We start from the raw sequence: 18,953 nt of genomic DNA on the forward strand, positions 1-18,953 counted from the left end.
GATAAGCTCTCCACTGTATCGACCGCTGTCCCTCAAAGTGTTAACCCCCCCCCGAAAAAACTGTGGATTGTTTCATGAATTGATTGGCCAGTTGAATTGGTACTCTGGCCTGTTAGTTTGTCGGTTGTAGGATGAAGCATTGAGGAATTATATTTGAGGGCGGCCCGGGAGTCCAGTGGTTAGCACGTTGGCTTCACAGTGCAGAGGTACCGGGTTCGATTCCAGCTGCAGCCTCCCGGTGTGGAGTTTGCATGTTCTCCCCGGGCCTGCGTGGGTTTTCTCCGGGTGCTCCGGTTTCCTCCCACATTCCAAAAACATGCGTGGCAGGCTGATTGAACACTCTAAATTGTCCCTAGGTGTGAGTGTGAGCGTGGATGGTTGTTCGTTTCTGTGTGCCCTGCGATTGGCTGGCAACCGATTCAGGGTGTCCCCCGCCTACTGCCCAAAGACGGCTGGGATGGGCTCCAGCACCCCCCGCGACCCTAGTGAGGATCAAGCGGCTCGGAAGATGAATGAATGAATGAATTTATTGATTGACCGGTTAGCTCGTTGCTCAAGTCGTTGAACGGTTGCTATTCATGTTAATTGTTGGGTGGTTTGTTGCCGGTTAGCGCGTCGACGTCAGAGTGCAGAGGTACCGGGTTCGATTCCAGCTCCCTGTGTGTAGTTTGCATGTTCTTCCCCAGGCCTTGCGTGGCTTTTCTCCAGGTGCTCCGGTTTCCTCCCACATTCCGAAAATATGCATGGCAGGCTGATTGAACACTCCAAATTGTCCCTAGGTGTGAGTGTGAGCGTGGATGGTTGTTCGTCTCTGTGTGCCCTGCGATTGGCTGGCAACCGGTTCAGGGTGTCCCCCTGCCGACTTGTAATGTCGATATTTAGTTTGTTGGTCCGTTTGTGGGCGGCCCAGTTGTCCAGTGGTTAGCATGTCGCCTTCACAGTGCAGAGGTACCGGGTTCGATTCCAGCTCCGGCCTCCCTGTGTGGAGTTTGCATGTTCTTCCCCAGGCCTTGCGTGGCTTTTCTCCGGGTACTCCGGTTTCCTCCCCCATTCCCAAAACATGCTTGGCAGGCTAATTGGACACTCCAAATTGTCCCTAGGTGTGAGTGTGAGCGCGGTTGGTTGTTCTTCTCTGTGTGCCCTGCGATTGGCTGGCAACCGGTTCAGGGTGTCCCCCTGCCGACTTGTAATGTCGATATTTAGTTTGTTGGTCCGTTTGTTGCTTGGCTAGTTGGGTGCCTGAATACAAATGTGAAATAAATCTGCTGCTGTACTCCCAAAAATGGAAAGTCAGTCAGGTATTTATTTCTTTATTTTACCGCAGCTCACTGGAAACCCCCCCCCCCCCCCCAAAAAAATACAGCGGCTCACTGATTCGTCAAATACAGAGAAAGGGAAGCGAACATAAACACGCGGAGGAGATGCCTCATGCGCAAACATGGCAATCGGCAACCCCCCCGCACCCCCCCCCCCCAAAAAAAAATCAACCAAACAAACAAAGCTTCAAGAATGTCATTAAAAGCGAAGCTGGTTATTGTGCGCAGCAGCTTAAAGGTCACTCCTGAGTCTGTTCCTCCTCCCGTTTATTCTGTTCCTCCTCCCGTTTATCTGTAAACGCTTTATTTGGCTTTAAACGTTCATAAATAAATGCAAGGGTCTGGACAGATGCAGCCCTCGCAATATGAGATAAGGACAACTCGCTCCAATGAAAAGTTCATTACCATAATCATTCGCGCACTAAACCTTTGATTGTGTGTGTGCCTTTACCATTAAGCGACGTCCCACTCAGGCTTTTAGTGGTGTCCTGATGGCATATTTATCATCATCATCATACCGCCGGAAAATTATTCCGCGTCCCTTGTAAATTCTGCCTTGTTTTATTTGGGTGGGGGCGGGGGGGGGATCAACAGTCGACATTGAGCAACTTCCCTTGTTAGCCCTTTATGGCCACAAACCATATTAGGTAACTTATCGACCATTTATGATAAGGCAGTCAAAAAAAAGTAAAATATTATACAAAATGTGTGTGTTGAAGTATGTTTTAGGGCGGCCCGCTAGTCCAGTGGTTAGCACGTCGGCTTCACAGTGCAGAGGTACCGGGTTCGATTCTAGCTCCGGCCTCCCTGTGTGGAGTTTGCATGTTCTCCCCAGGCCTGCGTGGGTTTTCTCCGGGTGCTCCGGTTTCCTCCCACATTCCAAAAACATGCATCGCAGGCTGATTGAACACTCTAAATTGTCCCTAGGTGTGAGTGTGAGTGCGGATGGTTGTTCGTCTCTGTGTGCCCTGCGATTGGCTGGCGATTGGGTGTCCCCCGCCTACTGCCCGAAGACAGCTGGGATAGGCTCCAGCACCCCCCGTGACCCTAGTGAGGATCAAGCGGTTTGGAAGATGAATGAATGAATGAATGGAAGTATGTTTTAAGAAGGAAAAGAACACATAATTATTCCGTACTTTGTAAAAGGGCTTTTTTTTTGGGGGGGGGGGGTAGGGCACATTTTCTGCTTCAATTCGACGGACATTGTGCTGCTCCCTCTGGTGTGTGCGCGCCTCGGTCACATGTAGGCAAAGCGACAGATCCGCACGGATCGACTCCTCAGTCAGCTGCAGCAACGGTGGTCAAACAATTTATCGATTTTCTTTCGCTCGTTTTTATGTCCGCGTGCTTTCATACGCTAAAGGGTATTCAAATGATCTCCCGGCCATGTTTCTTTTTCCCTCCCTGAGGATTCTTCTTGTAAAATGCATCCCCATTGTGATGTCGTTTGACCGTGTCTGTTGAATTTTTGGCCAATTGTCGCCGTTTTCTTTTTATTCGGTTCACAGCCACTCCATCTTTTGTTTTTTACGAGGCCCGCGGAGAGGAAAGCTCCACATGCATCCGTCCTCTCCGTTCGGCTGCCGCATTATTCCTCAGAGCCTCCCCCACTTTTAACACCACCCCCTTCTAATGTCTCCCGCTTTGAAAATAGCATAGTTTGTCCTTTTAAGGAAAGCCGGGCTCGCTCGGCCCTAAACATTGCCATGCAGTCCGATACATCATCCCCCCCCCCCCCCCCAAAAAAAAGAGGCAAGCTGCTTTTAATTTTCCTTTTCATTGGAGTCTGCTCAATGTCGCCCCAAGAGGCCAAACATATAAATGCGAAGAGGCGACAAACCTCCCGAGTGTTCACCGGGGTAATGAGGCGCATTTCCACGGGCTCTCGATGCGGAAAATAATAGATTTCCAATGTTTTGCCACTTTGTCTTTTTGCATTCCGCCTTACCTCACTCACCATGCCCTCTTTAATAAGGTCGTCGGCATCAATTCCTTTCAACGAGTCCCTGCGCCCCGCTGACGGGGGAGGAAAAAAAAAAAAGACACTGTAAAATAAAAATAGAAGCAACGCCCGGATCTACAGAAATCTTCGAGGAGCTTCGGTATCGTTATTAAACGCCCACCACAAAGAAACGAGTAAGCTTTTGGAGAGTGTGGGCGAGGTATGTGAAAAGCTTCAGCAGGTGACAATGTGCCACACGTGAAATACGGACTGATGCGTCTCGCCTCAAAGAGGTCGAATGAGATCGGATAAGATGGGAGAAGAACATGTGGCAGCAGGTGAGTTGAGGAAAGACAAAAAAAAAAAAAAAACTCGGCTCGAGGAGAGAGGCGAGATCGTATCCGCGATGAGACCGCGCGCTGTCGATGACACTCGGAGATGCCACAAGATGGGGGTGGTGGTGGGGGGGCAAGCCCTGAAATGTCGTCGGTGCTCTCAGGCAAATCCTCCACTGAGGGTACGAAATAAAAAAAAAAGAGGTACCGGGTTCGATTCCAGCTCCGGCCTCCCTGTGTGGAGTTTGCATGTTCTCCCCGGGCCTGCGTGGGTTTTCTCCGGGTGCTCCGGTTTCCTCCCACATTCCAAAAACATGCGTGGCAGGCTGATTGGACACTCTAAATTGTCCCTAGTTGTGAGTGTGAGTGCGAATGGTTGTTCGTTTTTGTGTGCCCTGCGATTGGCTGGCAACCGATTCAGGGTGTCCCCCGCCTACTGCCCGAAGACAGCTGGGATAGGCTCCAGCGCCCCCCGCGACCCTAGTGAGGATCAAGCGGCTTGGAAGATGAATGAATGAATGAATGAATAAAACGGTCATCTCATTCTGGACGGCGCAGTGGTGCAGTGGTTGGCGCGTCCATCTCGCAGTGCAAAGGTACCGTGCCGGAGTGGGTTTTCTCCGGGTACTCCGGTTTCCTCCCACATCCCCCCCACCTCCCCAAAAAAAAACATGCATGACAGGCTGATTGAAGACTCTAAATTGTCCCGAGGTGTGAGCGCGGATGGTTGTTCGTCTCTGTGTGCCTTGTGAATGACTGGCAACCGGTTCAGGGTGTCCCCCGCCTACTGCCCGAAGACGGCTGGGACAGTAAATAAGGTCAAATGAAATGAAATGAGGTGGAAGTGAGTTGAGGAGTATCATCATGACAAAAGTAGTAGCCTTTGCCTCCTTCATATGGCATGTTGGTGCCCAAGGAACTACGTGGAAGTGAGTTGAGGAGCTTCACGTGGCCACAAGTAATGCTTTGCCTCCATCTTGTGGCATATTAGCTGCCAGGATATGATGCTGAGGTGAGTTGAGGAGCTTCATTTGGTCAAAAGTAGCACTTGGTCACCACCTTGAAGCGTCTTGGTGCCGGGGAACTATGTAAAAGTGAGTTGAGGAACTTCACTTTGAGAAAAGTTGTGCTTTCGTGCCAGCTTGTGGCATCTTGGCGCCAAGGAATGATCTTGATGTCATTCTCAAGTGAACCGCGTGGCAAAGGCTGCATCATCAGACACTATCCACAAAGTTTGAATCCAAGTAGTTCCTCTGTGCATTTTGAAATCAGTACGGTGAGAGGATGTGTGTCGGAGCGCTACTGGCTGCACTTAGGCAGAGGCGGTTGTATATACAATATTTATTTTTTTTTTGTCGGGGCCAAGAAAGAAACAAATCCATTTTTGCTGTTGTATTCAAGCGCCTCCAGCGATTCCCCCGTTCACAACACTCCGTGAAATGTGCTTGTGTAAGGGCCATGAACACAAAGCAACTCGGAGCCGGGTCATGAATAAAACGCTTGCTTCTTCGCAGAAGTTGACGACTTTTTTTGTTTTTTTTTGTCACTGGATTAACCTCGATGCATATCATTAACCCGGTCGGTCCCACGGAAAACAAAGCCGACACGCTCCGTCGAATGGACGTCTTTGATGACTGTTCAGGATGTGCTAAAACTTCTTCCCTTCTTGTTTGGCAAAGATCAAGTGGCTCCGGCGCGGCGCTCAAATGAGTTGACGGGTCCTCTCGTCATGCTCTCCGATTCCATCTTGGCATTGAGCGCTTTTGTCGCGTGGCTAGCTTGTACCTTGACAACGCCACATTAGCCTTAGAATTAATAGCTTGCTACGCGCTTGCAGCATGCTCTCGTTTTTTTTTTTTTTTTTTGCCGTGCGTGAAGGCCAATTTGGCTTTCATCGTCGCACCCTTGGATGGAAGCATTTAGCCCGCATTCAATGCGTCATGCTAGTAAACAAAGGAAAGTGCTATCGACTGGCTAATGAACGGCATCGGTGGCGCATTGAAGTAACAGGTGTTTGAACACAAACTGTGGCGCAACATTTGTAGACAGGCAATATCACGCTACTGTTTGCTTTGTCTTCTGTGACTCACGACAAATATTATTATTATCATAATATATTATCATTTAAATGATAATATTAATTAAATAATTAATATTAATAAAAATAATAAACAATATTAATAAATTAATAATTAAATGATTATTATCATTTCCATTTGAAGTAAGGCGTTTATTTCTTCACCTGAGTGATAAATGAAACGCTTCGCAGATTTATCTCTGGAATGCTACTGAAATTGTAGATTTTCAAGATGCTTTCTCGAAGGAATTGGAAAACTGTCATTGCTCTTCGGCTAGGCGTTTATTTGCAGTGAGGTATTTATCGAAGTCAGTTCAGCTTTTGATTCGTGAAACTTCAGCTGAACAGATGACCCACGCGCTCCGATGATCGATCATTGCAAAGGTCATCGCAGCACATCTTCTGTGATGGGATCTTCTTGAGGGGACGGCGTTTATATTTGTCATTCCACGAGGCACCAGACATCTAATAGAGCGGCGGCCACCATTTGTGATAAAAACCCAGTTTGTTTCTGTTTGAAAAATTCTTTCTCCGGCTCGACACCCAAACCAGACAAATCTTTCACAGCTGACATTTGCGCTAGGCGACTCTTGCGCTTCCTTAATGCACGGCTCCTGACATTTATAAGATTCTTCTTGTAACACCGCCTCGTGTGTTTGTCTCCGAGGTCTAAGGATTTGATCAAAGAGGCCATCCTGGACAACGACTTCATGAAGAACCTGGAGTTGTCGCAGATCCAAGAGATCGTGGACTGCATGTATCCTGTGGAGTACGGAAAGGACAGTTGCATCATCAAGGAGGGCGACGTGGGCTCGCTGGTGTACGTCATGGAAGGTATGAGCACACTCGGGGGGCGGGGGGGGGGTAGTGCTTGAACATTGCGAGCCTGATTATTATTATGATTTTTAAAAAAATAATCATGTCAGACTGGTGTGTGTGTGTGTGTGTGTGTATATATATATATATATATATATATATATATATATATATGTGTGTGTGTGTGTATATATAATACATATATATATATATAATATATAATATATATATATATATAGTACACATATATATATTTATATACGGTATATAATATTTTTGCTGTTGTATTCAAGCGCCTCCAGCGATATATAAGCAGACAAACGACGTATTTATAAACGGCCCGGATTTGAGCAAGTAGAAGCCCGTATATAAAAGTTTATATATATACATTTATATACAATATATACGATAATGAAGTAGTATTGCTTGCGTGTCTGTCAGTGGGCAATCATTCCGGGCAGGTGAACATATGAGAGAGAAAAAAAGGACTGTAAATATATATATATACCGTGTATAAATATATCTACCGTATAGTAAAAAAAATAATATATATATATATATATATACTTATAAAAAAAATATATATATATATATATACTTTTATATACGGGCTTCCACTTGCCCAAATCCGGGCCGTTTATAAATACGTCGTTTGTCCGCTTTGGCGTTTTATATGCCTTAAGGACTTAATGTTGCAACGAGGGATTTACAGTCGACCCCGGCGGAAAGTCTCTGCTCACGAGTTTCGAGAATTTGTGTGAAAATCAAGAAGCAATAAGCCGGCGTCTTGTGAAACGATCTTCCACTGGAAAGGTCAATGACATACTTTGAAGAATGCTCATATTGATCTTTTCATCTCACCCATATTTCCTGGAGGTTCGATTTGTCCTGGCGGTATTTTGAGCGGATCTATTGGAGAAGAAAATCACACACAGCTTATTTGATCCGTTTTTTTTTTTTTCCAAAAATACCAACATCATGCATGGTTTATATTCTACACGCCTGACAAGGCGGATATGGTGTGTCAGGGAACCTGAGCAGACAATGAGTATTGTGATGACGGCTGGAATGTTAAATGCCGCCATTGTTCTTCATTTAATCTCCCGAGTCATTGGGGGGGTGAGTTCCAAAACATTTTGTGAAGGGCAAAGTCAATTGGACTTGAAAACAGGATTACATTAGGGATATGAATCAGCCTGATCGGCCAGCGTTTTCGCATTTCTATTTGCGTCATTGAGAACTTTTCTTTTAGCATGCAGATGGAAGGCCTGCCTTTCAATGCTTTTCAATGCGTCGTCTCGTATGTTTGATTAGAGCTTAAATGCTTCATTCTTCTTCGTTTTGTTTGTCAGTTTTCCCGTATGTCTCCGATATGACAAAGAAACAGCTTGAGGCTTGACTCTTTTTTTTTTGGAAGAACTGCGTGAATGAGAGCGTGAGAACAGGCGCAAAGGAATATTTTCAAAATACGAAACGTGTTTAAGGCATGTGGAACAACATTTGGTGAAAGTAATGACATTTGGCTGTTGTAGCAAAGCTACTTGGCAATACATTTTATACAGTCGGAAAGCATATTTAAATGCCCAGATTGTTCCATTCCATCTTCCGAGCCGCTTGATCCTCACTAGGGTCGCGGGGGGTGCTGGAGCCTATCCCAGCTGTCTTCGGGCAGTAGGCGGGGGACACCCTGAATCGGTTGCCAGCCAATCACAGGGCACACAGAAACGAACAACCATTCACACTCACACTCACACCTCGGGACAATTTAGAGTGTTCAATCAGCCTGCCACGCATGTTCTTTTGGAATGTGGGAGGAAACCGGAGCACCCGGAGAAAACCCACGCAGGCCCGGGGAGAACATGCAAACTCCACACAGGGAGGCCGGAGCTGGAATCGAACCCGGTACCTCTGCACTGTGAAGCCGACGTGCTAACCACTGGACTTACCGGGCCGCCCGGCCCAAGATTGTCAAATTATTAAATTATGAGGTTGCCACTTTGGGCTCTATTTCTGTAAACTGCGTCAGTGCGCTCGGCATAAAAACGGACGCATTTTGATTTTCGTGCCAGGACGAAATTGTTTACCATTTTAAGTAATTTGATAGCCCGCACTGCTCCATGCTGGTCGTTTCGGCAGACTGAGGCTGTTTTCTTTGACACGCCCACAATTTGGGGACTGGATGTCGACTCCAGGTCTAATTCGTGGTGCAACGTGATTTCAGGAGATTTGATCGAGGAGATCTGCTGATTCGTGGGTCTTATGTCCTATTTATATATGTCGTCTTTCATTCAGAAATATGACACAAGAAAAGTAAACAAAAGCAAGACATTCCTCGAGACTTATCAATCTACCGTACAGCTGTTTGGCCTCTTTTTCATAAGAATTCACTTTTCCTTAGTCTGCTACGTTTTCTTGGCTTCCGAGTGATTCTTATGAGGACACCAAAAGCACTTTCCCGTGATATTGACCCATTCCAAAAAATTAATGTTTTGCCGAGAAGCGTTGTCATGACAATAGTCTGCCCAATGCAAATTGCTTCTTTGTCCTTCATTATGAAAGAAAAAAAAAATCCTTGATATGGTGTTATCGTATTGCGGATTTTCACCATACTGCAGGTAGGTCTGGAACGCTTCCCCGAACGATAAGTCACTGTATTTACTTTGTCAATGTTGGCCCTGCGTTTAATATGGTTCCTTGCCATATAAAGAGGCTACGATAGCGAGTGATAGCGAGAGCGGATGAAACACTGAAGCAGCGAAGCGCAAGCGCCAACTTCCTCAGTTGCTCGAACGAGGCTGTAAACATCGCCTTCACGGATCCTCTCTGTGTCTCTGATTGTCATCGCGCGGAAAGAATGACATCACTAGTTTATCTGCGACAAGCCGACGGGAATGCGAGCCATCTAACGTGTCATCATGAAGATAAAATGCAAAAAAGCACCCAACCGCTGATGAGACGCTCCAAGCAAATCAGGGATTATATCTTTGACTAGAATTGCGGAACGCATTTGCTCTATGGCGGGCATTGTGATGGCAGAACAACAATACGCCTGTACTGTGTATGTTGCGCTGGAAAACTGAATCTGGTATCGAGTGTATTATTACGATTATTTTTTTCCCCATGGTGTTTCAGTAATGAGGTTTGGTCGTATCCGCAAGAAGATGAACGTCCTGGACGTTGGCTCGTCACTTTTTAGGCTCTCCAATGATTCACTTGTGTCAAAAGTGATGAGTAGTTATATACACAATGATGTGTAAAAAGAAAGTAGAGATTTAATTGTGAAGGGACTTTGGAATTTGAAGCGTATTGGAAATGTGTCAACTCAGCTGCCATATTCTTTTTTTTAATGGGATCATTTGAGTGACTTTATGTTGATTTACAGGTTTCATTCACTTACCTTTACTTTGTGTTTGTTTGTAAGGGATCATGTCCATAAAAGAGTTCAGGATTATAGCTTTGCATCTTATTTCCATGGCCAGAAATAAAATTAACAATGGAAACGTTATATGTAAGGCTAAATCTTCACAGTGTAGTGGTAAAATTAGCATTTTGCCTCACCAGCTAGCTAGTTACGATCTTTGTCTGGCTACCACTTGCGCCGCACCAGCTAGCTAGTTATGATCTCTGGTTACCATTGCGGTTACACAGTGGCGTAGGAGACTCGACGGGTTCAGAATTGTTCCTTGGCTCTCCAATGATTTACTTGTGTCAAAAGTGATGAGTAGTTATATACACAATGATGTGAAAAAAGAAACTAGAGATTTAATTGTGGAGGGACTTTGGAATTTGAAGCGTATTGGAAATGTGTCAACTCAGCTGCCATATTATTTTTTTTTCTTCTTTTTTTAATGGGATCCTTTGAGAGACTTTATGTTGATTTACAGGTTTCATTCACTTACCTTTACTTTATTTGTTTGTTTGTTTCTAAGGGATCATGTCTAGAAAAGAGTTCAGGATTATTGCATTGCATCTGATTTCCATGGCCAGAAATAAAATTAAGAATGGAAACGTTATATGTAAGGCTAAATCTTAGTGGATTCACAGTGTAGTGGTAAAATTAGCATTTTGCCGCACCAGCTAGCTAGTTACGATCTTTGTCTGGCTACCACTTGCGCCGCACCAGCTAGCTAGTTACGATCTCTGGTTACCATTGCGGTTACACAGTGGCGTAAGAGACTCGACGGGTTCAGAATTGTTCCTTGGCTCTCCAATAATTCACTTGTGTCAAAAGTGATGAGTAGTTATATACACAATGATGTGAAAAAAGAAACTAGAGATTTAATTGTGAAGGGACTTTGGAATTTGAAGCGTATTGGAAATGTGTCAACTCAGCTGCCATATTCTTTTTTTTAATGGGATCCTTTGAGAGACTTTATGTTGATTTACAGGTTTCATTCACTTACCTTTACTTTATTTGTTTGTTTGTTTGTTTGTAAGGGATCATGTCCAGAAAAGAGTTCAGGATTATAGCTTTGCATCTGATTTCCATGGCCAGAAATAAAATTAAGAATGGAAACGTTATATGTAAGGCTAAATCTTCACAGTGTAGTGGTAAAATTAGCATTTTGCCGTACCAGCTAGCTAGTTACGATCTTTGTTTGGCTACCACTTGCGCCGCAGCAGTTAGCTACGGTAGTTACGATCTCTGGTTACCATTGCGGTTACACAGTGGCGTAGGAGACTCGACGGGTTCAGAATTTTTCCTTTGTTGAGTGTTCACAAACACTCACGTAGAATTAATTTTGCTGGACTTTCTGTTTTGGTGCACGGGTTTTAAAGTTTAAAGCTATCATTGATTTGCGTTTTTCTGAGGCGGTCTTTGAACGCCCCTCGAACCGAATTTAGAAAGGAAGTCACTTTGCCGAAGAGAGAAGTGTTTGTATTCGTTGAGGAGTTTTAAAGAATTAATAAAATGTAAGTTTAAATGACAACACTGCAGCTCGTTTAGTCTCGAACTGCCACGTGAAACCGCACAATCATAACCGGGTGAAATACAAATATTGTAGATGAACAAGCCATGTTCAAACTTTTTTTTTCTTCTGTTGGAGCGGGAGTAGCCCCTCCTCTTCACCGCTCAAAGCATTTTTGGAGGCACACGGTAAAAACGAATCCAGTTGTACGTGTAGCGCCTCAGCTTTTGAACAATTTCCCACTGAATTCACCTGAGAAAAACATCTTTTTCCGCCGCAAGCCTCCTCGTGTGCCTCGGTAGTTTGCATGAATCATCGTGAGAGATCAGACGAGCCAGAAGGGATGCTGCTGCTTTGATGAGACGCCCCCTAATGAACTTTTGTTGTATTATTATTATTATTTTGTTTGCCCACACGGATCCCGTTTGAAAGACAGGCCGACCGTCACTCGACACAAACGTGTTGCCATGGAGACAAGAGCCACAAACAGCCGGGACAGGTGGCTAATGACGATAGGTAATAGAGTACTGTATTGGCAATAAAACTGCCAGAATGTGCTTCGCGGTCACCATTAAACATAATCAAATGCACCCGTGTATGCAAATCGAGCCGAAACCCAAATGACACCTGTACTCTTGTACCCAATTGCGGTTGACAGCGCGAACAGTAACGTGTGAACCGCCGGACTGTAATCCCGAGCGCCGGGGAAAGAGATTTGAGGATTTGTTTGGATGGCATAAATACAGTGCATGACTGGGCACGGGCCAAACATTTGCAAAGTGAACACGATGGCTTCAAGTGCTGCAGCTGGGGGGGATTTTTCTTCTTTTTTTGGGGCAAATGACTCGCAGGAAAATAAATTTAAAAAATGGGCAGAATAATGAGCTCGCCTGGTAAATTGAAACAAAGGGACAAATTGTAAACACACAGACACGTTCGCATAAACAGCTCCTATGACGAGTCACGATAGCGAAAACTTTGCTCATTTGTTATCTGTGAATGAACGTTTTATCCCCCGAAAGGACACGACGACTTTGGGCAAATATGAGGCTTCAGTCTAATGTTAGCTTTTGTGGAACAGTAAACATATTTGTTAAACAAGGAGTTCTCAGTTTTACAATTTAGAGGTTTCGAGGCCACACTATTTTTCAATGGATTGTTTTGTATTCAGGGCATTGAAGTGTTTTAAAAATATATATATATAAATAGCTTTTGTAATTATGACGATGCTATAGCTAGCATAGGCTAGTCAAAGACAAGGATGCGTTCCAACTCGTAAAAATTCAAGTTATGTTGACAAAGAGATTTCCATCATAACTTTTTGTTTGTTTGTTTGAGTTTGTTTATTGAACATAAAACATATACAGTAATAATTTGACAGAAAATAAGGTAGATAAAAAAGTAAAAAGAAAGAAATCAGTCTTCATTCAACACAGTTATTATGTTCAAGGGAGTGGGAAGAAGTAAAAAACGTATCTAGTCCTAACCCGTAACTAACTGGAACTTGTCCTTGCTTACCTCTAAATCTATCCAGCAGTAACGAAATATTTTTTTAAAGATTTGAGAATAACGTTGTAATTTTTTAAGTAAATAATAATATCATAAATCATAAATAATCACTTAGACTGGACAAATTAAAAAACATTTTTTTTTATCATGAAACGTCAAAGGCAATCTACAAATTTGGGCGGGGAATACGCCCATTTTTTTTAAATACACAATTTTTGTAATATTAAGCTAATATTAAGTTGTTTCATGACGACGATTATACCCAGAAACTGATGACCGTATTTCCTTCAATCGTTGCTCTTCCTGAACTAGTCATCATGCCCCAATTCATACATGGATGCATCATCCACTAAAATAAGTGCCTCCCTCGAATACCTTTTTTATTATTTCCATTACTATTTCAGTTCACAGCCTCTGCTCTTCACACGCTGACGTCTAAAAGGTCCCTACCGAACCTATTTGAACTCGCTCGCTAGCCAAAACAGCAGCAGCAAAGCAAGTAAACTGTGTGGAGTTTCGATGTTCCTAAAAAGGTTCATTCAAGGTTCAAAATTGTCCGTGAGTGCGCGAAAGTTCATGGCGAAATGAAGTCAACTACAATCGGAAGTTGATTCATATCTCTCAGACCAAGCTAATCCTTGGATTCCCACTAGCTTGAAGAACGGATTTACAGTTTCGCTTGGTGACTCACCCTTAAAACAACTTTCAAAGCTCAAGAGCAGTGCTGCTTTTTGGATTGACGCCGCACCGTAAGAATAAAAACAAATATCTTTGATGGACTAAGGCAGGGGTCCCCAAACTACGGCCCGCGGGCCGGATACGGTACCTGATTCAAATGAACTGGTGCAATGTCAGGCTTCCGCAGAGCTTGCTGATGATCTGATCATTTGAATCAGCTGTGTTGCGACAGGGAGACTTGGAAAACATGCAGGACAGCGCCCCCCCCAGGACTGGAGTTTGACACCTATGGACTAAGGTGTCTTGCAGTCATAGCGCTCATCCTGAATTATGCATGTTGTCTTTTAGAGAGCTTGCCTGGCGGCTTGCCCTCGTTCTCATTTTACTAGCTGGAGTAAGCGAGTAGGCAGAGTGGGGGTCAGAGAGGGGGCGCGGGGGGGGTAACAGAGAGCCGAGTGTGTACAAGTGGGAGAGCCTGAGTGCTCACTCTACATTGACAGTTTCTATGTCGGGCTTCCATATTCAATGCGGTCGGTCATTGATGCTCAGAGCACTTTCTTCCTTTTTGGGGGGGTGGGGGGGGATTGGCGAAAAGCTTCTGGATTTGACAGGTTTTCAAGGCAAAATTCTTCCCATTATTTTTGCTTTGACATGACTTCGGCAAAGGGAGCAATTTGACGCACTGCTGTAATTGAAGTGCGGCTTGACTTGACTTGACTTACCGGTATGAGGTTCGGTGAAATCTCGAGAAGGTGCGTCAGAAAAATTCCAGGACATACAGGCGTGGGGGGAAGGGGGGCGGAGGAATAAATCAGTTATTTTTGAAAACTGATTTGGAATAATTTGATACATTTCAATTATTGGTTTGCTTGCTTGGAGAAAAAAAAAAAAAAGAACCAACACTTTGATCAAGGCTCGGCCACTGGTGAGGCCGCTTAAAGCGCCTTGCTCTGCGATTTGATCAGGCCGATGCATTGCAGGTGAAAGACGGCAGGGAGAGGAAGAGACGGGGGGGTGGGGGGGGGGCGAAATAAGAACCACAGCTTTGACTGAGGCTTGGTGGCAGGCAAGGCCGCTTAAAGCGGCACATTCTTGGCCGTGATTGGGCTCATGTCATGGCGAGACTGACGCAAGCGCAGGGAGGAGAAAGAAATTCTTAAGTGTCAAGCACACGCGGGGTGTCGTGGGGGGGGGGGGGGGGGTCTTCCCCAACTCTGGAGATGGCATTTTTGAAAAAGTGGCTTCCTACAATTACGCAGAAAGCAGCTTTGTTGTTGTTTTTTTTTTTGAATGTCTAGATTAGCTTTGGATCAAGTTGAATGCACTGTAAATATTCCCACATTTTAACAGACAACGCGTCACATATTTAACAGTTCTCTCAAAGATCAAAGATGGCCCCAAAAAGCCAAAATATTTCATTTTTCTCCAAAAAGACCAAAAAGAGTGCAATTTCTGAAGGCCTTTTGAAATCTTAATCAGCTATGCAAAAACGGCATCAGCGCTTTCTGGTCTCTTGACATTCTTTGAGGTACGTCAGAAATATTCCAGGACTGGAAGGCAAGAAAATCAAACATCAGTCAGAAATGTAATTCCTATCAAGTCAGTGAATAGTTGTTTGCTAAGCTGGGGTTTGCAGAATCTCTTTGTACTTGGTTGACCGTCTGGCCCACGTTGAAGTGGAAGTCTCGTCTTTGGGGTTTGAAGTATGTGACGTGACATGAAATTTTCTCATGCGGCTCTTTCAAAATGGATGATTGAAGACGTGCGGTTCCCGGGTAAATACCCGCGGATAACAATCGGTATCCGTGTTTACCTCCTCCCCACTTGTACTCAGTGTGGAGTTCCATTGCTCTTTCTTACCGCCGCGCTCAAGCGGCTGGTCGACTTTTTATTGTGCGCGTCTTTCATCGAGTTCAAACAACACCTGGGATTTTCAAATCCCACGCGTCTGTCGGCACTTGTCGCCATCTCTCTATTTTGTTACGGGGATCATTGCTGTTGCCGTCTTCCCGCACCTCATCGCATGTGTCACCTTGCTCTCTCCAGCCTCCGGGCTGAAAAGCAGACGTGGAAATTTATCTGTTATGGCTCCAAGCGCTCATCAGACGTCTTTTAGTCTCACTGACACCCTACAATCAGAATTATAATTCCAGGCAAGGGCGAGAGGATGGCTGGCTTCAAACTTGTCATTTTGAGAACTCTGCCCCTCGGCCTATTATTATTCATTCATTCATTCATTCATTCATCTTCCGAGCCGCTCGATCCTCACTAGGGTCGTGGGGGGTGCTGGAGCCTATCCCAGCTGTCTTCGGGCAGTAGGCGGGGGACACCCTGAATCGGTTGCCAGCCAATCGCAGGGCACACAGAGACGAACAACCATTCGCACTCACACTCACACCTAGGGACAATTTAGAGTGTTCAATCAGCCTGCCACGCATGTTTTTGGAATGTGGGAGGAAACCGGAGCACCCGGAGAAAACCCACGCAGGCCCGGGGAGAACATGCAAACTCTACACAGGGAGGCCGGAGCTGGAATCGAACCCGGTACCTCTGCACTGTGAAGCCGACGTGCTAACCACTGGACTACCGGGCCGCCCCCTATTATTATTATTATTATTATTATTATTATTTTTTTGTGGTCGTGTTTGACCAGAAACACCCAAAAAAGCTGAGCACCAATATCCCGTTTTGTGCTCGCAGTCATGGGACAATGGCGGGATTAGATAAAAACCAAAGTTAAACATCGATGTTCCAGAAGCTTCTTTATTGCCGTACAGACGTACCCAAATGAGCCGGAAAAGTGAAACGAGTGGTTGAGTGTGAAAGTTTCGAGGTTCTGGGTTACAATCTTGGCTCTAGTCTGTGCGTGGGTCTTTTCCGGGTATTATAGTGCTCGGGTTCATCAGAAGTCTCGTAATTGTCCTTAGTTTGTGATCGGTAATGCCTGTTTGTTTAACGTGCCCCGCAACTTGTTAGTGACTAATTCAAAGTGTAAGCAACCTCTCACCCAAAGTCAACTAGGAAAAAAAAATGCTGTATTGGTCTTGAGTTGGGGAACACCGGTGGTACAGTGGTTAGTGCGTCGACCTCACAGTGCAGAGGTCCAGGGTTTGATTCCGACTGCGGCCTTCCTGTGTGGAGTTTGCATATCCTCCCCAGGCCTGCGTGGCTTTTCTCCGGGTACTCCGGTTTCCTCCCACATTCCAAAAACATGCATGGCAGGCTCATTGAACACTCCAAATTGTCCCTTCGGTGTGAGTGTGAGCGTGGATGGTTGTTCGTTTCTGTGTGCCCTGCGATTGGCTGGCAACCGGTTCAGGGTGTCCCCCGCCTACTTCCCGAAGACAGCTGGGATAGGCTCTGGCATGCATCAGAAAATGGATGGATGAATGGATGGATGATCTTGATTTGATTGAGGTGGTCTTAAACAAAGAGTTAAAAAAATTTAACCCCACCCCCACCCCCCCACCACACCCTTCCTTGAATGTCTTTCAATTGAAATTTTTCAGTCGGACCCTCTGTGATCTGGCACGATAGACGCAATCAGCGGCGGCACTAGAGTGTGACTGCGTGTCACGCATGCGAAAAGGACGCAATGTGTGAAGCTAATTAGAAGGGGCACCTCTGGTTCGCACCACAACCGGCACTCCGGCGTTATTATCACTCTGTTCATGCACTAATGATAAGGATTCCCCCCCACCCCCCACCGCCACCTTTTGATTTCCCTCATCTCTTCGCGTGCTGATAAGCAGTATGAAAATAGCAAATGCTTGGGATTGCAGAAAGACAAGTGCGCGCACACCCAAAGCCACTGCGCTGTCATAGTTGCCTGGCAACTTAAGCGAAGCAGACCTTAAAAGTATTGCCGCCGCAGTTTGGGGGAACGCTTCTCCAAAGCCGAGTAAGACTGACGCGCTCAGCTACGTGGGATTAAGTTGTCAAATCTGTTGCGATGTTGAGTCCTCATGTTACTTGACATGGAGTGGGGACCATGATAATAGTCCATCCATCCATCCATCCATCCATCCATCCATTTTCTCATTCGCGTATCCTCACGAGGGTTGCGGGGCCTGCTGGAGCCTATCCCAGCCCGTCTTCGGGCAGTAGGCGGGGGACACCCTGAACTGGTTGCCAGCCAATCGCAGGGCATACAGAGACGAACAACCATCCGAATGTGGGAGTAAACCGGAATACCCGGAGAAAAGCCACGCAGGTGAATATGCAAACTCCACACAGGAATGCCGCAGCCAGAATCGAACCCTGCGCCTTGCACTGTGAGGACGTCCTGCTCTACACTTCCACCGTGCTGCCCATAATGGTTAGCACGTCGGCTTCACAGTGCAGAGGTACCGGGTTCGATTCCAGCTCCGGCCTCCCTGTGTGGAGTTTGCATGTTCTCCCCGGGCCTGCGTGGGTTTCCTCCGGGTGCTCCGGTTTCCTCCCACATTCCAAAAACATGCGTGGCAGGCTGATTGAACACTCTAAATTGTCCCTAGGTGTGAGTGTGAGTGTGAATGGTTGTTCGTTTCTGTGTGCCCTGCGATTGGCTGGCAACCGATTCAGGGTGTCCCCCGCCTACTGCCCGGAGACGGCTGGGATAGGCTCCAGCACCCCCGCGACCCTAGTGAGGATCAAGCGGCGCAGAAGATGAATGAATGAATGAATGAATAATAATAATAATAATAATACTTAAAAAAAAACAACAACCAAAGGTTTGCCATCCAGGCTGCCGTACGTGTCCAATTGCTGGTCAAAGCGATGGCACCGTCTAGGCAAAGAAACAAAGGCTGCGATTATTCAATCAAAAGGTTGTTATTCAATAAAGCACACATGGAATTCTTACTTCACTTCCGACTGTGCTGATGCAATATTTCGCCTTGAAAAATTCACGCACTTGAGAGCAGGGTTGGGCAACCCATGGCAGATTTTTTTTTTTTCATGCACCTACCCCCCAAACAAAAAGGCTGACTAAAATAATGATCATTTCCCGTCAATTTGCACAAATGTACTTGCTCAATGTGGGATGAGGGCCTAATTGATTTCTTTTTTTTTAACTCAAAGCTAATCCCGTATTTTTGCAAAAGGTTCTGCCTTCAGGTGGAAAAGCATCGAACTGTTCGGTCCGTCGCTATATATCGCCGGCTTCGATAGATGAACAAATACACCTTATTTGATTCTGCAGTCAGTAAATAATCGCTTTCGCTTTCAATTAGGTGAAATTGGATCATTTCCCGCAGCGCTCCTGATGATCACTCACAGCACACAAATGTGTCGCAACACAGTGGTAAGGCAATGACTGGTTTAGAGACTTAATTCCAAAATGCCGAAGGAAGAAAAAAAAAAAAAACGAACACCAATTAGTGTTCGAGT

General features: G+C 45.4%; 1 protein-coding gene across 2 annotated transcripts in view; it reads left to right on the top strand.

Moving 5' to 3' along the window:
• The window catches only part of LOC127610116 (cGMP-dependent protein kinase 1), a 103,249-nt gene that overhangs the window by 10,195 nt on the left and 74,101 nt on the right, over positions 1-18,953 (top strand). For both annotated transcript variants that reach the window (XM_052079875.1, XM_052079874.1), the window contains exon 2: positions 6,338-6,504. In XM_052079875.1, the coding sequence (XP_051935835.1) occupies positions 6,338-6,504 (167 nt within the window). The remainder of the gene's footprint in view (positions 1-6,337; positions 6,505-18,953) is intronic.

This window comes from Hippocampus zosterae, chromosome 11, assembly GCF_025434085.1.
Source record: "Hippocampus zosterae strain Florida chromosome 11, ASM2543408v3, whole genome shotgun sequence".
NCBI classification, from domain to species: Eukaryota; Metazoa; Chordata; class Actinopteri; order Syngnathiformes; family Syngnathidae; genus Hippocampus; species Hippocampus zosterae.